Raw genomic sequence first — 21,363 nt, 5'->3', positions numbered from 1 at the left:
GAGAGGAGCTAGCGGGGCTGCGAGCGTGCAGGGACTCCAGGAACCAGGAGTCCCTGCGAGACCGACGTCCAGCTTCCGGTCCGCTCTCCCTGCTGTGGATTAAAAACGTCCCTGGCCACTTCTCTGTGGGACACGACCAAAACGCATTGAGGCACTTTTCTTGTTCAGGACTCCAGCGGCTTCTCCCTTTCCCGCCCACATCTCGCCGCACCCGCTTTGCGGGTGCCGCATCGGCGTGTGAGGCTTAGGGGGCACTTCCTGAAGAACTTGCTGCACGGCGGTACCGGGTGAGAGGAGCTAGCGGGGCTGCGAGCGTGCAGGGACTCCAGGAACCAGGAGTCCCTGCGAGACCGACGTCCAGCTTCCGGTCCGCTCTCCCTGCTGGCCCGCCCCCCACGCCCCTATATCTTCCCACAAACCTCCCGCAGCGCGGGACGCAGCTCGGGGCGAAGACCGGGCTAAGAGCGGGCCGTTTGAGGCCGTTCGAGACTGAGAGACTGGACTGGGCCACCTCACTTACATCAGGTATTGCTATTATAACCACCCTTCAGCCCTAAGTACCACATCTTATTATATTCATAATCGAGCCCCATTTTCTATTATGAGTCAAATGGAGACCAGGAGCAAAGCTAATCAGGCGGCTATTGGCCAAACATCAACAGCCCCAACCCAAGGCACAATTGACAATTATTTCCTGAAAGCAGGCTCCCTCTTGATAGATGACATCCATCTCCTGGAAAGACGAATATCCCAGGAGATAGAGTGGGTCAAGAGGTCTTCAATGGGTGCAATAGCTCTGGCGAAAACCCCCGAAGATAGACGGAATATAAATACACTACAAGAGGGTGTTCAGGGTGGGGCCCAGCAATTCGTTGACAATGACCTTTCCGATGCAACAATAAGTGATCTAGAAGATATGAGTCTCCTCCCATTGCCCACAACACAAACTACCCAACTGCCCAATGTAAAAAACCCGGGGGAGGTCACCGCCACACCAACTCTATGCCCTATCTCAATCAGGGAGGATCGGAGTATAATAAGCGACAACCCAGTTTCGCCAGGGACGCTAAATACTACCCGAGGGATAAGGGAAGGAGCTATCCAAAAAAGGACACCGGGAAAAAATATATCTAGGGGAAAAAAGTCTAAAAATGCTATGGGACAAAAAGGGAAGATCTCCACCGTAGCTACACTACACCACAATACCCCGGAAAAAGCTTTACCACTGAGAGCGATTGACCCTTCGCAACAGTTGCATAGTAATAGCCCCACTGAGCATATACCTTCTACCATCGCCCAAAACTCTGACTCACCAGAAGAGGATATAACCTTAGCTGATATAGGCCACCTTCTGAAGTCAATCATAGGTCCCTTAGAAGCACGCCTAATAAAAATGGAGGCGAGAATAATTAAAATCGAGAAAACCGCTCTACAGATTATGGACAGCTGGAAATCTGGGATTTTAGGGCCCACGCCTCCTAATATTAATCCACAACTTAATAGCAACGTGGTTACCCAAAAACTTGCAACATGTAACGAGGCAGGAATAACATCTACGACAGCCAATAATAACTCAAATGCGCCTATTAACCAACCGACAACTTCAAACCCCAAAGCAGTTGCAACATTGACTCCCGGGCCAGCTAAACAACCTCTTGCTGCAAAACAGCGATCAACCCTAGAAAAGGGCAAAGTGCACCCTACCCCACAACCAATAAACTCCCCCATACCTTCCCCGAATATTAACCATGATGTCAACGATCCCAAACATATAAAGGCAAAGGCACCTAGAACGGTTACTGTCAATCTTCCACCCGAGGTTGCCCCATATACTGTTATCCTAGTTGGGGTACCAGAATTAAAATTAGATTCATACGAAACTGAAGAATCTTTGAGAAATAAGGTCATCAACTGGCTATCAATGTACAGACCACTCTCGGGAGGTATGACCAGCGATATTCGCATGGTCAGAAGGGTCTCCTGGGTAGGCAAGAGACCAAAAACAATTACTGGTGACTGCCTACTAGTGAGCTTCAGAGACCCAAGAACAGTCACATTTGTCTGTAAACCATCATTGGAAGATGAAGGTAGCAACATCCACCCTGTCCCCCTTTCGTTTTTTTATCCACCTAACGAATATGCAACCATGGCTCAGAGTAGAGGACATCACCAGAACTCCAAGGGAATCTGGCAGGGTAACCAAGGAAGGAGGAGGACACCATTCACTCAACCACAAATACCCCCATTCCGCCCAAACATACATAGTGATCCCCACGGGTGGGAAACTGTCCAGAGAAGGAGGGGAGGGGGCGGATTTGATAGAGAGGACCCGTGGGCCCCGAGAATCTACCAGCCACCACCCCTACCATTGTATAACTACTATGATTGCCTCGAAATGGTTGATTGACGGCGGGCCTCTACATCGGGGTTACCAGTGAAACTGGCAGCAAACGAATGTCTGAACTATTCTCCCCCAATCTGTAGCCAGGAGACGGAAACATCTGAGACTAGTGAAACACCCCTTGTTCTACATAAAGAAGGTATTAATAGAGATGCCATGCTCTTAGACGAGGGGGAAATGGTAAATCCTCCTCTGCCAGGAAACACAATTCCCACACCCAACCAACCAGACACCCAAAAAGCCCCACAAATTTTAAATATTCTTTCGTGGAACGTGGCTGGCTTGTCAAATAAAATAGACACAGAGGCATAGGTGGAATTAACGCAATCAAATAGTGTCTGTCTCTTTCAAGAGACTTGGTCAAGGGACGAGACCCCCTTTCGGGGCTTTCAAACATTTTCAATCCCTGCTGTTTGGGGTGGGAAAGGCAGACCATCTGGAGGCTTAGCAACTTGGGTGGCCTCGGATACAGGATGCCGAGCCTCATGATATCCAGTAGACTCTGTAGATATACTGGCTGTTGTCCTTGAATAGCCAGGTCCTTTCAAACTGTTGGTTATAAACATCTATTCAAGGCTAGTTAAAAATGGGTCCACCTCCAAAACTATAGAGCTTCTTTCTTGCCTACTGGAAACTATTCCCGCAGACATGTCTTATTTAATAGGAGGCGACTTCAATTCACATTTTGAGCCTTTACCTGGTCTACTCGATGGACCCTCCCCTAGAGGAGGATTAGAGTTGGCAGGTTCCTCGGATAGAAGCACCTCCTCCAAGAGTATGGACAACTCTGGCTGTCCAGATCAACACACTAAATCTCACACACGGGTTGAGAGCCTGTAACGGCCGCACTAGGTCCGACATTCCATCCAAATGTACTTTCAACAAACTAGGAAGGGAATCTAGAACTGACTACTTCCTTGTACAGTTAAAGGCATGGAAAAGGGTGGTTGATTTTAAAATAACATCAAGACATGACAGTGACCATAACACTCTGGAATTAGAGTACATTATCCCTTGGGAGAAAGCGATTGGCGAGGAGAAACAGACAGGAGGAATCCTCCTAGAGAACAGTAGGAGACGAATAAAATGGGATAGGCTCGTCTCCAGTGTAGAAAGGCTTACCTCTCTCTACGCTGGTATTGTTCCTATTCTTCAGGAGGCTTTCGATTTGTGGGATCCACACCCCACATTAGATAGAAATAAGGACCTAGCCCAAATCCATACCCATTTAATCAAGAAGCTTGAAGCAGATCTTTTTGACAAGGGCCGCCCGAAATCACAGGGACAATTTACTAATTCATGGTATAATCGCACTTGCCGATTGGCAAAACAAGACCTTATTTCCACTATAAAAGAGGGAGGCAGTATGTCAGAGATCCGTTCTAAAAGGAGTGCCTACAAATCACTTCTAGCAAATGCTAGAATGGAGTGGGATATACAACATTGGGAGAATCTGGCGGAGTCCCTAGTCGATAGGGACTCCCGTAGATTCTGGAGAATAATCAACCATGGGACCGGGGAACTCCCATCTGCAATTGAACCAAACATTGCAGCCAATATTTGGCAGGATCACTTCCAGGGCCTATACGCCCCCGAGGCTGAGGAGTTAGAGACATCTGCAGCTAGTGTCACCACCACAAATATACCAGCCCCTTTTCGCCTGAAAGACATCGAGACGGCCATATCGGGGTTGCCATCTGGAAAAGCCCCTGGATTAGATGGGATCCCAGGTGACCTCTATAGGCAGGAACCTGTGATCTGGGCTCCATACCTGATGGTTTTATTCAATGCAGTGCTGGGGGGAATGGGCATACCAGATACTTGGCTGGGAGCAGAGGTAGTACCGATATATAAAAAGGGCTCGCCTCTGCTCCCCGCCAACTATCGCCCGATTAGCCTCATTGATGTTAGCCAAAAGCTGTTTGGAAGGTTGATCTTGGACAGGTTGCAATGTTGGATGGAAGAGACAGAGATCCTGAGCCCCCTCCAAGCGGGCTTCAGGAAGGGTGTCTCAACAGTGGACCAAATACTGAGAATAAATATTTTATTCTGGAAAACTGCATACTTAGAAGAGGGCTCACTGTACGCAGTTTTTGTGGACCTCCGTGCCGCCTTCGACCTGGTCCCTCGGGCCAGGTTGTGGGCGGTACTAGAGGACATGGGCGTTCCGGGAGATATTCTCCAGATTCTCATTAGGCTCCACACAGACAATTATGCCCGGGTAAGATACGGAAAGGGAGGTAGGCTTACAGATAGGTTCCCTGTCCGACGCGGGGTAAGACAGGGATGCGTGCTGGCGCCGTCTTTGTTTTGTCTATTTACGAATGGGGTGATAGAGCACCTGAGTAGAATCCCTAATATTGATGCCCCACAACTAAACAGCAGTAGGGTTATGTTCGCGGACGACACCCTGCTGTTGTCAAAGACACCAATGGGGCTACAAAGGATCCTGGATGGATTCATGGACTTCTGTAATAAAAGGGGATTAGAAATAAACCCAGCGAAGACCAAATTTATGACCTTGAGCCACAAGCATAAAAGCTGGCCAAACCCACGCCTGGGATCAACATCTTTGGAGAGAGTTCAAGTGATTGAGTATCTGGGCATAACACTCAATCAAAATCTAACCTGGGTGCCACACAAAAGAAAAGCAACCACTAAACTAATCCAGAGGGCGGGCGCAATCACAAGAATTGCAAAAAAATCCCCCTTACGCCCATTGGCACCAGCAATACAAATTTACAAGGCCCAAGCACGTGGAGGCATAACTTATGGGGCTGAACTATGGGGACATACATCACTTCACTCTATACAAGTGGCCGAGAACAACTTCATTAGACACTTGACGGCCCTCCCCTCGAGCACTCCACTCCTTCCGCTGAGAATGGATTTGGCATTGTGCCCAGTCAGCGAAGAACTGAGCCTGAAACCACTGACTTATTGGAGGCGCTTGTGGAGTAGTCAAGACTTGGGCCACTATAGAAGTGAATTACAGGAGCTCCTCAGAACGATACAAGTGTCCAAAATTCAATGGCTCAAGTATATTAGAGACATGTGTATGACCCTTGGAGTCCCAGAGCTATGGAACAGTCCTGAAGTAACGTCTGCAAGGCTTCCCCGGAAAGCACTCTCTAAACTTTTCCATGATTTTATGTTGCAAAGTTCCATCAGCTCAATCCGGGAGGGCTCACTAACTGACATATTCATTAAAACAAAAGACTCTTATAGCTTTGAAAATGTCCTTGATGCAATGTCCCCTGTGCACGCCAGAATTTTTTTTCTACAATGGAGATACAGTTCCTTACCTCTGAGGTCGCTCACTAAAAACTGGGATGGTAATCTGGTCTCAATCAACTGCCCTGCGTGCAATTACAAGCTTGAAAGTGACGTACACGTGGTCTTATTTTGTAAAGCCTACAGCAAAATTAGGAGCTATTGGCTCATCCCGTACTTAAGGAACTTGGGCTTTCGAACTTATGCCCCAGCCTACAGAGTCCTTAAAACTGACCTTGCACCTCCAACAGTGTTCATTATGGCGAAATTTCTGACGGCAATGTGGAGAGTCCGTGCAAAAATTATAAGGGATTCTAACGCGCCACGAACAATTTGTCCCTAAATTAGTTTAAAAATGCACATGTGGAACTATGAAAATGATTTTAATTTAAAAATGCATTTCTGAAACCTACTAAATGATTTTATGGATCTTAACATTGATGAATTATTTTAACATACGATTTTATTGTTAATGGTCTAATGTTTGTTTACTTGCTCATCTTTTATGACCTTAACGGTCGAAATAAAGATTGTTTGACTTTGACTTTGAGATGGGGTCCTTCATTCTCTCATCTGGTAATGGGGGTTAGCTCTTTCCTAGGGGATGGCTAGCTTTACACCCACATACATGCTAGGTAGACTTAGGTAGCGTTTGCATCGTAGGAGTATGCTTGATTACCATCAAGTATATATATGGCTGTAAATACTCCATGTTTCAACACTATGGTAGAATTATACCTTTTATTTACTCTGTTGGTGCTTGTAATCTTATACATCTGTTTCTGTCTAATGATTGTCGCAGCAAACATGTTTTATACTAGAATGACGCTAGTTCAATAAATGCTTATTGAAAACGTCCCCATTGGTTATTCTGTGAGCACGATTGACTGAGCGAAAAGTACTGCACTGTTTCCACGATTCTTAAAGGATCAAGGGTTGTCATGTTCGATAGTTGCCAGAAACTATTAGCTCTTTGGTAAGGATAAGGGGCTTATGGTGGCACTGTGAGCTGGCTGATCTAAAGGCTAACATATCCTTCAGGGGCGGCTGGTGAAATTTGAAAGTGGTGAGGCATAAAACCTCTGTATGAGTGCTTGTGGCGTGCAAGCGTAGCGAGCGCCCCCGACCCCCATAAGGGTTTTTTTTTTTAATAAAAAAAAAGTGGGCAAATGGTGCATTTGCAAGTAAATTTGAGAAAGCAAGAACATTGATAAAGCAATTGTGAAAGAGTAGTTGTGACATCACATCAATAGAGAGATATCATAATAATGACACAGGTAGCTGCTTACATAATACTCAGGGATCATTGTGTGAATATTGAAAAGTATTTTGGTCATTTGTGACGTAGGGTGAGAGTACATGCCAGAACATTCTTTCACAATTTCACAGTTCCAATCTCTCTGATACAAAAACACATACAAGTATTTGAACATGAAAACAAAAAACACGCTGTCAAAATAGAATACCAAAATAATCTTTAAATGCGGAGGAATAAACAACCGCTATCAAATGCTGAAGTACCCATGAGGCCCCCATGCTCTCTGGAAAACTAAGAACATAATGAGCAGGGATTATGCACATCTTAAATTCCAGTTACACGCACATCGTGTTATTCCACTTAAACAAGTAGGTATTGCTTTCAGGATGCCCGAGTGTTGCCTCGTGTGTGGAAGGACTGGCTGCTTCTTACCCGCCTATACAATGTAGATGACAACCCTCTTGTAAGAATATGTTTTTGCAGAACCAACATGTCCCTTCCTTTGAAAGTAATCCCTGTACTAAGAATATTCTGCTATGGGTTTTACCTCGTACCAGGAGGGCAGTTTCCGCAAGAGGAGCCCGTCAGACTTTTGTTGAGAGAAGCACAATTCAAATGTTTGCCTTTCTTTTGGCGTGCTGCTTCCCCTTGCACCAAATCTGCCCCCGCCCCTTCTCAGCTACTCGGCACCTTCACAGCGACCTTGTCTGACCTCTTTCCAAACAAGGGACCGAAAATGCTGTTTTTATGGTCCTTTTCAACATCATTGTGTGAATATTCAAAAGTATTTTGGTCATTTGTGATGTAGGGTGAGAGAACATGCCAGAACATTTTTTCACAATTTCACACATCCAATCTCGGATACAAAAACACATACAAGTATTTGAATATGAAAACACACTGTCAAAATGAATAGAATATCAAAATAATCTTAAATGCGGAGGAATAAACAACAGCTATTAAATGCTAAAGTACCCATAAGGCCCCCATGCTCTCAGGAAAACTAAGAACACACTGGCAACGTGAATTTAATACCAAAATAATCATAAATGCAGAGAAATAAACAACAGCTATCAAAGGGGAAAAAAGAACCCATGAGGCCCCCATAAGGAAGGGTGGGCAGGTGCAGATGCAATCTAACACAAGAGCAGCTGCCTTGTTTGGATAGGTATGAGGGAGTCTACAAACAAGTTATGTCCCTTTTTTACATGATCAGTGTATAGAACTGTGAGTATCTTTGCCAGATGCCTCTATCTGCTACTCACTGTAATCATGGCCCCCCCACCACCTGGCCAGCACCCACTTCCCTGAAAATCCGGGGAGTCTGCAGAAGCCAAGGGAAGGCCGCCGATCTCGCCTTAGGCTGTACTCAACGCACTGGTCCAGGAAGCAGTGTGCCGAAAACCTCGGTGCAACTGCAAGTGGTGCGGCTGTGAAGAATGTGCCCACAAAGAATTGCCTTTTTGAACAGCAACACGCTTTCAGCATCATTTCCAAGGGCCATTCAGTTAGGTTACCTTAACTGCACACGTGATGCCTGACAACTGTGACTTGCGTCATATAAAGCTTCCGTGGCCGTGCCTGCATATTTTACAGTCTTATATGGCCAATCTCCACTAAGGGATGTCGGCTGATGGTAATTAATTAACGATCGTCACTGTTATGAGCAGCCTTTATGATTTGGGTTAAATGGAGTGGATCTTCTGGACGGATCATACGACTCTGGTGTCCGTGCCGTGGTGGAGGAGGAGGGTGCTTCAGAGTCCAGGGCAGGGATCTAATGCGCATAAATAAGCAGTGTAATGTAAGGCCGGCCAACCACCCGGCTAACACCACGGAGATGCCAGTCCGAGTCCTGCCATCAGGATTCCCCAGGAGTTTTGCCCTTGCAGGGGCACCTGCGCTGCTGTTCACCTCCGTTCACAATAACTCCGGGAACGGCCGGGGGGGATCTGGGCTGGCATAAGTTCACTGGACTGCCTTCCGGGATTCCTGTGGTCAGTGAGCACTGCTGCCTATCAGTTGGAGGGGGGCTGGCGGCAGAACTGCGAGGCCCGTGACGCCTTCACCCACGACTCCGAGCAAGGGTTGCCCATACGGGGGGAGAGGCTCAGACTGCACGGTGAACGCCACGCGTGCCTCTAAGCCAATGCAGACTCTGCTCCAGCAGCGTGTGAGAAAGTGCCATCTTATGCCCCCACTTTTTGCTTTATTGCTGATGTACTTTGACTGAGTGTGCCCTGGGTTCATGCCAATTAGGAACCCAGGGCCTGTGTTCCTTCCGTAAAATTGTATTGAAACCAAAACCCAATTTGACTTTGGCTACCAGTTTGTCAAACTCCTCCTCCGTTAAGTCAGGGAGTGTCAATAGGGCCAGGTTAGCACTAGGAATGGAGTACTGATCCTCCATTGTCAGACTAGTACTAGGGAAAGAGCGATATATATACACTTTTTCCTCGAAGAAGGCCGCAAGATCTTCACAGTGTGAAAGTGAACAGATCTCAGCCACAGGTACTCTGTTGGCCGTAAGATCTTTTAACACTTTGAAGATCAACTTCGTGGGATTAGAGCTAATATTGAATTCATGAGAGTTGTAGGCTGCCCGCGCCCTACAAATAGCTCTATGATAGCTCTTAACTTTTGCTAAATATTAGGTTTTTTGCCCAGCATCATAGGTCTTACGGCAAGCTCTTTCTGCTTGCTTACACGTTATCTTTAAAAGCCGAAGAGAGTCATTATACCAAGGGCTAGGTTCTAACAAGCGACTCTTGCTCCAAGCTGCAGGAATCAAGGAGTCAAGGGCTTTAGTGACCCATTCACAAAAAAGGTCGTAGCCAGACTCGACACCCTCAAAAGAGCCTAACGGGAAACCACCGAGGAGATGATGGAAGTCAGCTAATTTGAGTTTCTTCCAGGGACGCCTAAGAATGACTATCTGATACTTTAAAAGGACGATCCTTGATCGTGACATGAAGCTCTATCAGATGATGATCAGTCCAAGCTATAGGTCTTGGCAGGAGGACCTTAGCCACAGTCAAGTTTGTGAATATCGAGTCCAGAATATGCCCCCCCCGTGAGTAGGGTGAGTGACCAACTGGGAAAGCTGGAGTGCCTCCAGGTCTGCGAGAATGCTACTAATCGCTGGGGTGTGGGGAATGTCAAAATGAAGATTTAAATCCCCGATAATGCTGAAATTAGCCGAACCCAGTGCAAGAGAGCTTGCGAATTCTGGGAGAGCTTTCCTAAAAGACACATCACTACCTGGTGGTCTATAAATCAGCAAACCAGACATAGTGAAATGATGGCTGATCGTGATGCAAAAATATGCACTTTCACAGCCAGCTATGTCCAGAATTTTCCAGGTACAGGGGTAGCATGATTTAATTGCCATAGCAATCACCCCTCCCCTTGAGTTTCGATTGTGCGTGAAAATAGAATATTCCGAGGGGAGTGCTAGATTTGGCGCAGCCATGACCTCATCATGCAACCATGTCTCGGTCATGAAGAAAATATCGGGAGTCTCATCAGATAGCAAGTCTAAAATGGCCTGATGATGCTTGGCCAGAGATCTGACATTAAGATGCCAGATTTTTAAGTCACAAGGGGACTGAGAGATTATGGGAGGGGCGACTACCGGGGCGTCACCCAAAGGAGGATGCACCGTGTGAGCTGAAATGGCAATATGAAAAGGAAGCGACAGCTTACCACAAGGGCAAAGAAAAGGGCCACAAAGTGGATCAAGGGGTGCATGTTTACAAGGTATAGAGAGGCTCCGTAGCCTAAGGAGGTCCGCCATAGAGTACATAACTACCGTTGATGAAATGTGCAGAATTTGCACCTGAAGAATCTCCGTCCCCGAGCCTGCAGCCTTTGTTCAACTTCCACCTTTTCCATTGAATAACATTGGGCGTCCGAAGGCCCAAAAGCACCCTACACCCAGCCGCCCGAGTTCCACTGGGAGTGCAACACCTATCCTACTCTACTTCCCCACTTGCCCTGTGTAAGTGACCAGAATCTCAGCTCCCACAGCCGCGTGGTCTGCCTGCTAGCAGCCATCAACCAAAGGCCCCCTATCCTCCATAGGATTACATTGGGCCTACTCACTCTGCACCCGGCTGCCTATGTGCCGCTGAGGGTGTAACAACTGTACTTACATGACCCTGGGAGACCCCTGAGTCTACCCCCAGAACCATAACTCTGCCAGCTGAGTGCTTACCCAAAGACCGATAAATTGATTTTCTCCATAGGGTAACAGTGGCTGGTTTCACTTGGAAATTCTTCTGTCGATTTTCACAACTGTGAAATATTCTTTAAAAATGGTCCGAACATCACAAACGAAATTACTCACCTGCAATCAGGAGAGATCCCAGTACTGTATCTTTGAGCACAGCACTGAACCTGAAAAGTAATTATAACAGTTATTTAATGTTAACCCAATTTTCCTCCATAGGAACCCATTGTTTAGTTTTTACCACCTGTCTAATTCTCAAACTTATAAATATTCCTTAAAAATCGCCTGTAAAAAAACGATTTCTTTCAACTGTTTACAGGAAATGCACCAGGGCTGAATCCAGCCCTGAGTAAGAAAAACCTACGTAAAGTAATTTTAATGCCTTTACTTAAAACCTCCCATTGAGCTAAATGTTATTTTGTGATTAACTTGTGTTGCCTATTGCAACAACTTTATCTATAGCATCTAAAAGTCTATTGCTATTTGAAAGTATTCAATTGCAACATCTCATTCTGAGAAAGTATTTATGATACCTACTGCGGTTCTAAAATAAACAACTATATATTTTTATATACAAAACAATTGGCCTAGAGTTCAGTTCTTGAGTGGGTGAGAGAGACCATTTGCTGACTGAGTGTGTACAACAAATGCTTTACACTGTACTCTGATACTGCCTTACTGCTCGACCAAGCTACCACTTTGGAGAGTAAGGTTATACCTAACTTTAGCCTCTGCCATACCTCTGGGGACTGTAGACTGTTGTGCACACTGTATCTTACTTTGGTCCAGTATATACAGAGCCACTTTCTTACACAGCGCCAGGACTGGCTTGAGCAGGGATACTCCCCCGCCCATTAGGATACCCGGGGCTGGGGCATGAAGCCCTCGCTCTCCTAATGTGCAGGCTACTAGTGCGCATGTTCGGGCTGGTCAGAAAAATGCACATTCCAAAAACGAACATGCGCACTATTGCTGCTGCGCTTAGTGCGCTACCGTCACCATCCTTCAGTCAAACAACCCTGAGTGCTGCCGCAGCCCCACCCCCTTCAGCGTACTGCGTCCTGATTGCCTCGCGGCCCGGTGAACGGCTGGCCAGGAATTAGAAATTATAGATAACTTAGAACAAAGTTGCAATTCATCGTTTACAAGTTGTAAATGATTAATGGGGCCATGTGGCATTAGAGAGTCAACGCCCCAGCGCCCCAATGGACGCACCGTCACCGATATCCTTTGGGGGTGTCTGTACTCAGTCTAGACACCAATCTCTTACTTTAATCTGTTTCAAAGAGAGCATATGTATTTTTAGGAACTACACAACACCGCGGGAATAAGTGGGAAGTGACGCCGGAAACCGCCGTAGACCTCAATGGAGGACTCCGTGGAAGATGCCGCTAGAGAAGACTGTACAAGAGTCCGTGGAATCCAAGGGTAGATTCTTGATGAGGAGAACCTGCAAGCAGAGGGGCAGAGTCTACGCCACTTGGAGGTGACCAGGAGGCACGGAAGAGCAATACCCACCGATTTCGGAAGGTCCAGAAGTGTTGACAGTGTAATTGTCACTACAGCTGTGAGGACCAGGCGATGCTGAGGGAAACCAGAAGCCGTGCACGAGCTGTACCACATCAGAAGTTGAGGACCAGGGAGTCGGTGTCTGGCAGTAGCACCAACAAGCCTTGCTAGATGCAATTGGCATGGGAAACGAAGAAGGAACAACGCTGGGACCAGCAAGGTCCACGGGACTCACCACAAGCAGGAGAGTCTGAGCAAGACCGAGCAAGCTGGGAAGTCCACTGGAGCAGAAGACGACCCTCAAGAGGGCCCACAGGCTGAAGACACAGGAGTCACAAGAGGACTTCGAGCAGCTGGCCGAGAAGGGAGATCCACGGTGCACAGGGCAGACCTTCAAAGGCTGTTACCGGTAGTACAGGTAGGTACCCCAAGGGAGCCCCCCCAGTACATGGGATCATACTTCCAACACTGGAATCGGTGTTGGGGTATGATTCAAACATGTTTGATACCAAACATGACTGGGTTCAGTGCAGCCACTACATGGATAGACATCAAATAATGACTGATGTCAACCAATTTTATACATATAGTGGACTGCACTTACAAAGCCTGCAGAATCTACTCCGGGGTGTGTAGGGGTGCCCTGCTGATGCAGTGGCACACTCACACTTATAACAAAGCACCCTGCCCTGAGGACTGAAGATCCTGCCATAGGGGTGACTTATGTTTTAAGTGTAGTGACCCCAGATATAAGGAAATTTATATCTGCACCCACCAACTCACACAGTGTTCAATGGCAGGCCTGTAGCCACAGTTTAAGTGGACTTCCATGGGTGGCACAATACATGTTGCAGCCCATGGGAGACCGCTGGTATACATATGCCCTAGGTACCTTAGCACAATATACTAGGGACTTACAAGGGTACACCAGTAGCCAATTGTGGATGTACAGGAGTACTTACCATGATACATCTTGGGGGAAAAGCACAGTGACTGGGGTCCTGATTAGCAGGATCCCAGTCAGACTAGTCAAAAACTGACACCAAGCTCAAAGTGGGGGTAACCATTCAAGTAGATCCTACATTCATACAGCAGGTCTCACTCATCTACACACTCCAGGATATGGATAAGTACCCCAGGAACATCAAATATGAACAGTACCAGACTCCTGCATTTCAGAATGAAGCAAAAAACACATCACTGCAAGCAACATGATCCTTACTGGTACTATATCTTGGTAGAGAATTGAAAAATGTCCAGCACATGTTGCTTTCTAGCTAGGTTTGCACTATACACATAGGCGTGCAAAATAGAAATACCTCCTCCATACATACATTTCAGAATAATCAAGGTTGGGAGAGCTTATCATGAACACTCGATTTCTACAAATAGATTTCTACAAATAGATTTATAACTATACTTGTGCAATTCCTAATAACTTTACAAACCCTTCCGGATGAATGATTGCACAGCAAATGTTACCAAGAAGTTTTACTCACTTTAGAACTAGATGATGGTTGCTATTAAATTGTTCAGTACTCACACATGCTATGTACAATATTTAGTGTTGTAGAATATGGCGCTTTATACTTACTCTTTGATATCTCGCAGCTGATCAACATCCTGAGGTTTTGTGAAATCTGGGTCATGTGCTAGCAGGTGGATCATGTAGGGAACAACGTATTCAGGCAACAAGGACAGCAGTTTTTCTGGGGAAACAATGATACATGTTTGATAGATACCAACTAGAGTAGGATGAAAAAAAAGTTTATGTAGAACTACAATTGGCTTTGCAAAAAGGTGGCAACCTGGGATTCTTCTGCTAAACTAATACAAATTCAAGGAATAATAAAATACTAATTTTTTTTTTTATAACTTTTTATTAACGATAAACATAAAATAAACATCACATTGAATTGGAAACAAATCGACAGTATTACAAAGTGCTAGGAGCAGGGGACCTCTAGTACAGGACAAACTAGAAAACAGAAAGTCGGGGATCAAGGGGAATCCAGGGTTTCAGAGTCCGGTCGCCTGGATGGAGGGACACAGATATCACCCCGATACGAGTTCCATGGTCCCCATATCTTGGTCCACTTCTCAGGGCAGCCCCTCACCACATACACCGCCCGCTCTCTGAACATGCACCAATCAAGATCCTGAGACCACTTCGCGGGCCGAGGCGGCTGAGCAGCCCCCCACAATTGCGCTATGTTGCGTTTTGCGACCATACAACCTAGTGTGACCCATGTTTTCAGATATTGATTAAGGTCTGTAGGCTCCCAAACGTTCAAAAGACATCTACGCACCTCCAAACCCATGTCACAACTCAAGACAGACCTCATGATGTCGTGGATATCCCGCCAATATGCCTGGATGAAATCACAATGCCACAGGATATGAAGGAATGATGCAACCTCCCCACATCCCCGCTTACAGTCACCATTCGTCGTACACCCCATTCTCACCAATCTAGGACCGGTCACATAAGATCTGTGTAAAATCTTCAACTGTACCAAGCGCAGCCTCATCTGTACTGCTACAACCCGAGGGGAAGACACCGCCTCAACCCAATCTTCATCATCCATCTCCAGCCCATCAGCCATCCAAGCCTCACGGAGAGACTGCAACGGATCACCCATGTGATTAATAAGTTTGCGGTAGATCAGAGAGATCGTCTTAACAGGAATGTGACCATCCAGGATACGATCCTCAAGGGGGGAGGCGTCAGGGAGGGGGTCCCCCAATGGAACATGGGACAGGAGGGCATGTCGGACCTGCAAATAGCGAAAGTGTTCCCTAGCATGGAGATGAAAATACAAATTTTAAATGCAATTTTAAAGCATGATACCTTGTTGTAGATTAACATGCCATGCAAAATTCCGCCATTTAGTAAACTGGCTAGGTAAAGCATCATATTTTTGTTGAAATCAAAAAGTGTTCATTGACCACACCATTTTACTAGATAACCCACTAGGATGATTATTGTAATGCCTGCCATTTTCATATTTAACTTTCCATGTCTTTTACCCTACATATGATAATTAATGTGAGTAGGAAAATGCCCCTTTTTGTCATGGTCAAACCCATTTTTCCCCATTGGTACGGATGTTTTTCGATTGATGTGCACCTTAGAGGTGTGACTAGCCTGGAGATGCAATACGCCTACACCACAGCTAATTTCCCACCTGTCCTGGTGCCTAATGTCCCTCAGGGCATGGGGTTGCATTGGCCAGGTCTGGAGGAAATGGGGATTGCATATCAAAGGCGGCAGAGGCTTTGAAGCCTCTGGTCCTGGTATGCAGATTTACTAGTCATCCTTCTGGAGGAGGAGAAAACACCTTCTCCCGAGCAAGCATTGTCAGGACCTAAGAGAATGCAGGCTCTCACCTACAGGGGGTCAGAATCTCATCTGTGGTGGCAGGCTGGACGATATCAGTAAGCCAGCACACTAGATGACTAGCAGGGTTCAGGGGGCACATCTAAAGGACCCTCTGGGTGCCTATCATAATACATCTAATACTAGTATTGGTATGGATTTATTAAGACAAGGTGTTTCATAACAAACACCATAGGTTTAAGTGTAGCCATTATGTAGCTGGGTAACTGGTTATATTCTGTGCCCAACACACACCTTAAGATGGATTCTCAGTTCACTTGCAATATCTAGTAATTGAACAAGACTTCACAGGGGAATATCTGCTCATGCAGACATGTCTTCACACACAATATAATACACCCTGCCTTACAACTTCCAGGCCTGCTGGAGGGGTGTCTTACAGTGAGTGCAGTGACTTTGGCATGTTCTGCATTCTGTCCATCAACTGTTGTTTTTGCATTTGTCACACCGAGTGGGATGGGTATGCTCAGATGTCCCATGCTTTCCACACCAATGGAGTCAAGCTATCCTGGCTGAAGACGGCTGATAGCCACAAACTGGTCCTAGGATGCTTGATTCCGGTCCAGGAATGACATGGCTTGGCAGTTCGGGCTGGACTGTTCCCATGAGGCACAGGGTCAAAGCTGATTTGCATATGGCCATGTCTGAACTGGGGTGGCGTGGAGTGCAAAAAAACGATGGATTTAGGCCCATATCTCTGTACTGGGGTGAATGTATGACATTGCTCTGCATTCTGTCCATCAACTGTTCTTTTTGCATTAGTCACCCCGAGTGGGATGGGTATGCTCAGACGTGAGTCCCATGCTCTCCACACCACTGGAGTCAAGCTATCCTGGCTGAAGACGGCTGATAGCCAGAAACCGGTCCTAGGATGCTTGATTCCGGTCCAGGAAAGACATGGCTTGGCAGTTCGGGCTGGACTGTTCGCATGAGGCACAGGGTCAAGGCTGATTTGCATACGGCCATGTCTGAACTAGGGTGGTGTGGAGTGCAAAAAAACGATGGATTTAGGGCCAGATCTCTGTACTGGGGTGAATGTATGACATTGTTCTGCATTCTGTCCGTCAACTGTTGTTTTTACACAGTGAGGGTGACATGTCATGTTTTCACACGTTGTTTGCATCATGTCAGGCAGCCTGCATGCAATTTGTATAGGGTCCCTTAGCGTGGCATAATACATGCTGCAGCCCTTAGGGACCCTCTTTAGTACCCATGACCTTGGTACCAGGGGTACCATTTACTAGGGTCTTACAGGGGTGCTAAAGTACATGCCAATTGGGTTTACTATTAGACATTTACCTGTTTTAGGGTAAAGAGCAGCGGCACCAGGGCCTAGTTAGCAGGGACCCAGGGCACTATCAGTAAAAAAAGCATCCCTGTCCCTAGAAATCAGTTTGGAAAGCGGAGAGGAAGGTTGGGTCAGTAAGGAATCTGTGGTTAGACAGTCTCTAACAGACAGGGCATTACTGAAGGTAAGGATCTTGTTAATCTGATAGACGTTTAGCTGCAAATTCCTTTCCTTAGAATAGATACCTAAGCAATACCTCATCGGAGTTAGGCCTTGTAGAAAAGTGCCCCTTTTTGCATGGTTACCCCCCACTTTTTGCTTGATATCTGCTGCACTTTGACTGAGTGTGCCCTGGGTCCCTGCCAATCAGGTTCCCAAGGCCTGTGTTCTTTCCCAAAACTGTACCTTTGTTTCCACAATAGGCGCACCCCTGGCACACATTTAAGTCCCTTGTAAAAGTTACCACTGATATCTAGGGCCTTGTGAACAGAGAAGGCCTTGAAGCGCTGCAGCATGTATTGTGCCACCCTCAGAGACCCTTCACCCAACACACATACTCTACCATTGCAGGCTGCGTATTGTGGTGCAGACAAAACTGAAGAGTTGACCTGGATCACATCCCTGTGTAAAACATAACACACAAGAGCCCTCAGGTCTGTCAAGAGAAAAGGGGACAAAGAAGGCGGACTAAGAAGAAGGTGTTCCTTTACAGGACAGATTCCCTCACCCACTAGAGGTGGCATGCTTCATCATTTGGAATCCTCCACGCACCATGAAGCCTAGTCATGGTGCAGGTTAAAACTCCCTCGCTCCAAGGGAGGAGCTCTGGGAGGTTTTTTGTGTAAGAGGGGTTGTTACTAAAACCCAATGTGAGCAAACTGAGTGTTGTGAGGGGTGCAGTGCTGGTAGTGAAGTGGATCAAAACTAGCTACAGGGTTTACCACATAATTTTTATTCTAGCTACCTTGTACTAGGATTAAAAACAAAAGACACAACAGAAATCTTTAGGTTCAATTGTACTAAACTCAGATTGACATGTTTCATCCAATGACCTAGAGAGTGTTGTGGCGTTCTTCAGGATCTTAAGTAAGCTACTGCTGTGAAAATGATAGCTACAAAAAGAAATGTGCAAAAATTGTACAACAAGGCGTTGAGCCGGCTCTTGTGTGTCTTGTTATTTGAATCGGGGAGTTCACCCTCGTTGGTCTTGAAAATTTCCTCGGTCCCCCCTTCTATGTGTACATAACCCTGCGCGCCATGCCCACGAACATTGCCTGTGGCATAGGTAAGTCACCCCCTCTAGCAGGCCTCACAGCCCTAAGGCAGGGTGCACTATACTACAGGTGAGGGCATAGCTTCACTAGTATTATGTCCTTAAAGTGATTGTGCTATTCACAGACATTGTAAGTGCAGTGAAGCCACATTGAGTACATGGGCTGGGAGTTTGCCATTATAAACTCCCCAGCTCCATGATGGCTTTACTTAAAGCTAAGAAGTATGGTACCAAACTTTTCAGAACAATAAAGCCACAGTGAGTCCACTGTTGGGTTTATTCAAATTCAACATTCCTTTATTTCGGCCATTCTGGCCATAAAAGTACATTTAAAAGTAAAACATATTTCATACAATTTGGTTGTGCAAAATTAAATAAAATGCTGGCCAGTGCAACATTTAAAAAGTCTCAGAAAAGGCAAAAGTATATAAAATAACTACTCAATCTTTATGCAATAAAAAGGCTAAAAATTTTTAAAAAGTTAAAAAGGAGAATCCAATTAGACCAGGCTAGATTTTAACAGAGTTAAACGGACACACCACATAGAGAATAAAAATCGGGAAACTGAATACACTATCGGGAATCTAGTATCATACTTTAATATCCTATAGGACGCCGCACAGGGAATTGTACCGAGATTACAGCAGACCTATTGGAGCCATCGGTGCCTAATCTTTTTGAATACAGGACAGACAAAATACATGTTGGTCCGTTTCTGGGGTGTTATCACAAACCGGACAGCCCTTGGACTGTGCACCCCCCAAGTTATGGGTGAAGGCACGGAGTGATAGTACACCGTGCCTAAATTGCAAATAAAGTTTTTTAGCCGGTTGGGGGGAGTGGGGGTCAGGGGGGTTGGGGGGCTGAATAACATCAAGAACAGGTTCTAGCCTGTATTGATCCTTGACTTCTAAAAATTGTGCAGTCAGTGTGCCAGTGATGGAACTTTCCTTGATCTGGTTTACTTTATATTCTCTGAAAAGCTTTGAAAGAACCTTCCTGGGAATGGTCGGGCAAGATACTTCAGCGTCGGTCCATAAGTTACCCATCCATCGAGCCACTAAGGTATTTTTAATATAGGCTAACCATGGGGTTTTGCCCGCCCCTGCATGTTTAAGACCTCCTTCATCTCATCCTTAAATGCCACTAACTCTGGTGTGCACCATAAACGTCGACAGTGGAGAAGGGGCCTGAGGGCAACTTCCTCAGCAATTGGGCCAACCCCAAGATCCATACGGAGTGGCATCAATGGTGTACTTTTCGGTAGGCCTAGAATGTGTCTAATAAAAATATTTTCATTCCTAGAGAGGGGATCAGATGGTTGATGGCCCCAGATTTCTGTCCCGTATAGGGCCGCCTCCCTTGCGCGTGCCTTCTAGATTTCCGAAACCGGGCCAACCACTTTATGTGTGCTTTTCTTGAGCATCTTAACCAGCCCCCCCGAAGTTTGAACCCGTCTTAAACTGGCCTTCCTAATTTGCGCATACCACTGCATATTATCAGTAAGGGTTAATCCTCAATAATCAAAAACTGTAACTGTTTCCAGTGGTTTCCCATCTAAGCAGGTATTAGGACGTGTGGAGTCACCTGCATTAAAAACCATATATTTGTTCTTTGGGGAGTTTATCTCCAAACCTCTACTTTTGCAGAATGACTGGAAGATATCTAGGGCCCGCTGGATTCCCATCGGAGATTTGGATAATAGCAGGGTGTTGTCGGCTAACATCAGGGCCGGAACCCTGTGTTTCACCACCCTGGGGGCATCTACATCCCTTCCGCCAATCAAGTCCTCCACAAGGCCGTTGATGAATAAACAAAAAAGGGTTGGGGCCAGAACATGTCCTTAAAGTGATTGTGCTATTCACAGACATTGTAAGTGCAGCAGAGCCATATTGAGTACATGGGCTGGGAGTTTTGTCATTACAAACTCCACAGTTCCATGATGGCTTTACTTGAAGCTAAGAAGTTTGGTACCAAACTTCTCAGCACAATAAAGCCACAGTGAGACCATGGTTGGGTTTATTAAAATATGCACTTCTGTCCAGCTGACCAGTCTGTGCAAGCCTGCCACACAAAGACATTTTTCTGACCCCCTGAGGTGAGAGCCCTTGTGCCCTCGTGGGACACCCACTCCCTAGCATTCAGGGCGGTGAGCCTCAAAGGCTTCCTGCCCTTTGTAATGCTAGCCATGCAATACCTGCCCCATGACCAAGCCCCACATTTGGCGGCGGGACAATTAGTAGTCAGGAGAGGTGTGTCCCCTCTCAGCCAGGACCACACCTAAGGTGTCCAGAGCTGAAGTGACCCCCACCCCCCCCCTTAGGAAATCCTCCATTGTGAATGTAAGGATGCTAGCAAATCAGATTAGGGGATGCCCCTCCCTCAAAGGGAGGGGAAATACAAAGGGTGTAGTCACCCCGTCCTGTAGCCAGTGACTTCCAAGAACCCCAGAAGGACTGCCACTCTTCAACAAACACCAGATCTCTTGAGAACAGCATCCCTGTCCAGAAAACTTCAACTTCAAGGACTCTGGATTCTTGTCCCCTGCCCACTCTGCAACAGACATTCACAGCCCAAGTCTGAGTGGCTTACCTGTCCAGTGACGTCTCTCCAGCGATCCAGACATCGATTTAATCTGTGGCTGACCCAGGCATGGCCAGTCCACTGGGGCTGAGGGGCCACGCCCCTCTACCTTTTGCCCGTCAAGAATAGTGCCGTCAGGTTGAAAAA

The 21,363-nt window shown here is 46.4% G+C and overlaps 1 protein-coding gene across 1 annotated transcript in view; it reads right to left on the bottom strand.

Moving 5' to 3' along the window:
• PDS5A (PDS5 cohesin associated factor A) overlaps window positions 1–21,363 on the bottom strand; it is a 1,342,323-nt gene that overhangs the window by 260,707 nt on the left and 1,060,253 nt on the right. Inside the window, exon 26 of the mRNA XM_078678314.1 lies at window positions 14,267–14,381. Coding sequence (XP_078534440.1) covers window positions 14,267–14,381 — 115 coding nt within the window. The remainder of the gene's footprint in view (window positions 1–14,266; window positions 14,382–21,363) is intronic.

The sequence above is a fragment of the Lissotriton helveticus genome, chromosome 2_2 (genome assembly GCF_964261635.1).
Source record: "Lissotriton helveticus chromosome 2_2, aLisHel1.1, whole genome shotgun sequence".
NCBI lineage: Eukaryota > Metazoa > Chordata > Amphibia > Caudata > Salamandridae > Lissotriton > Lissotriton helveticus.
Note: the sequence above shows the minus strand (reverse complement) of the source record. Positions and strands in the feature narration are given on the sequence as shown.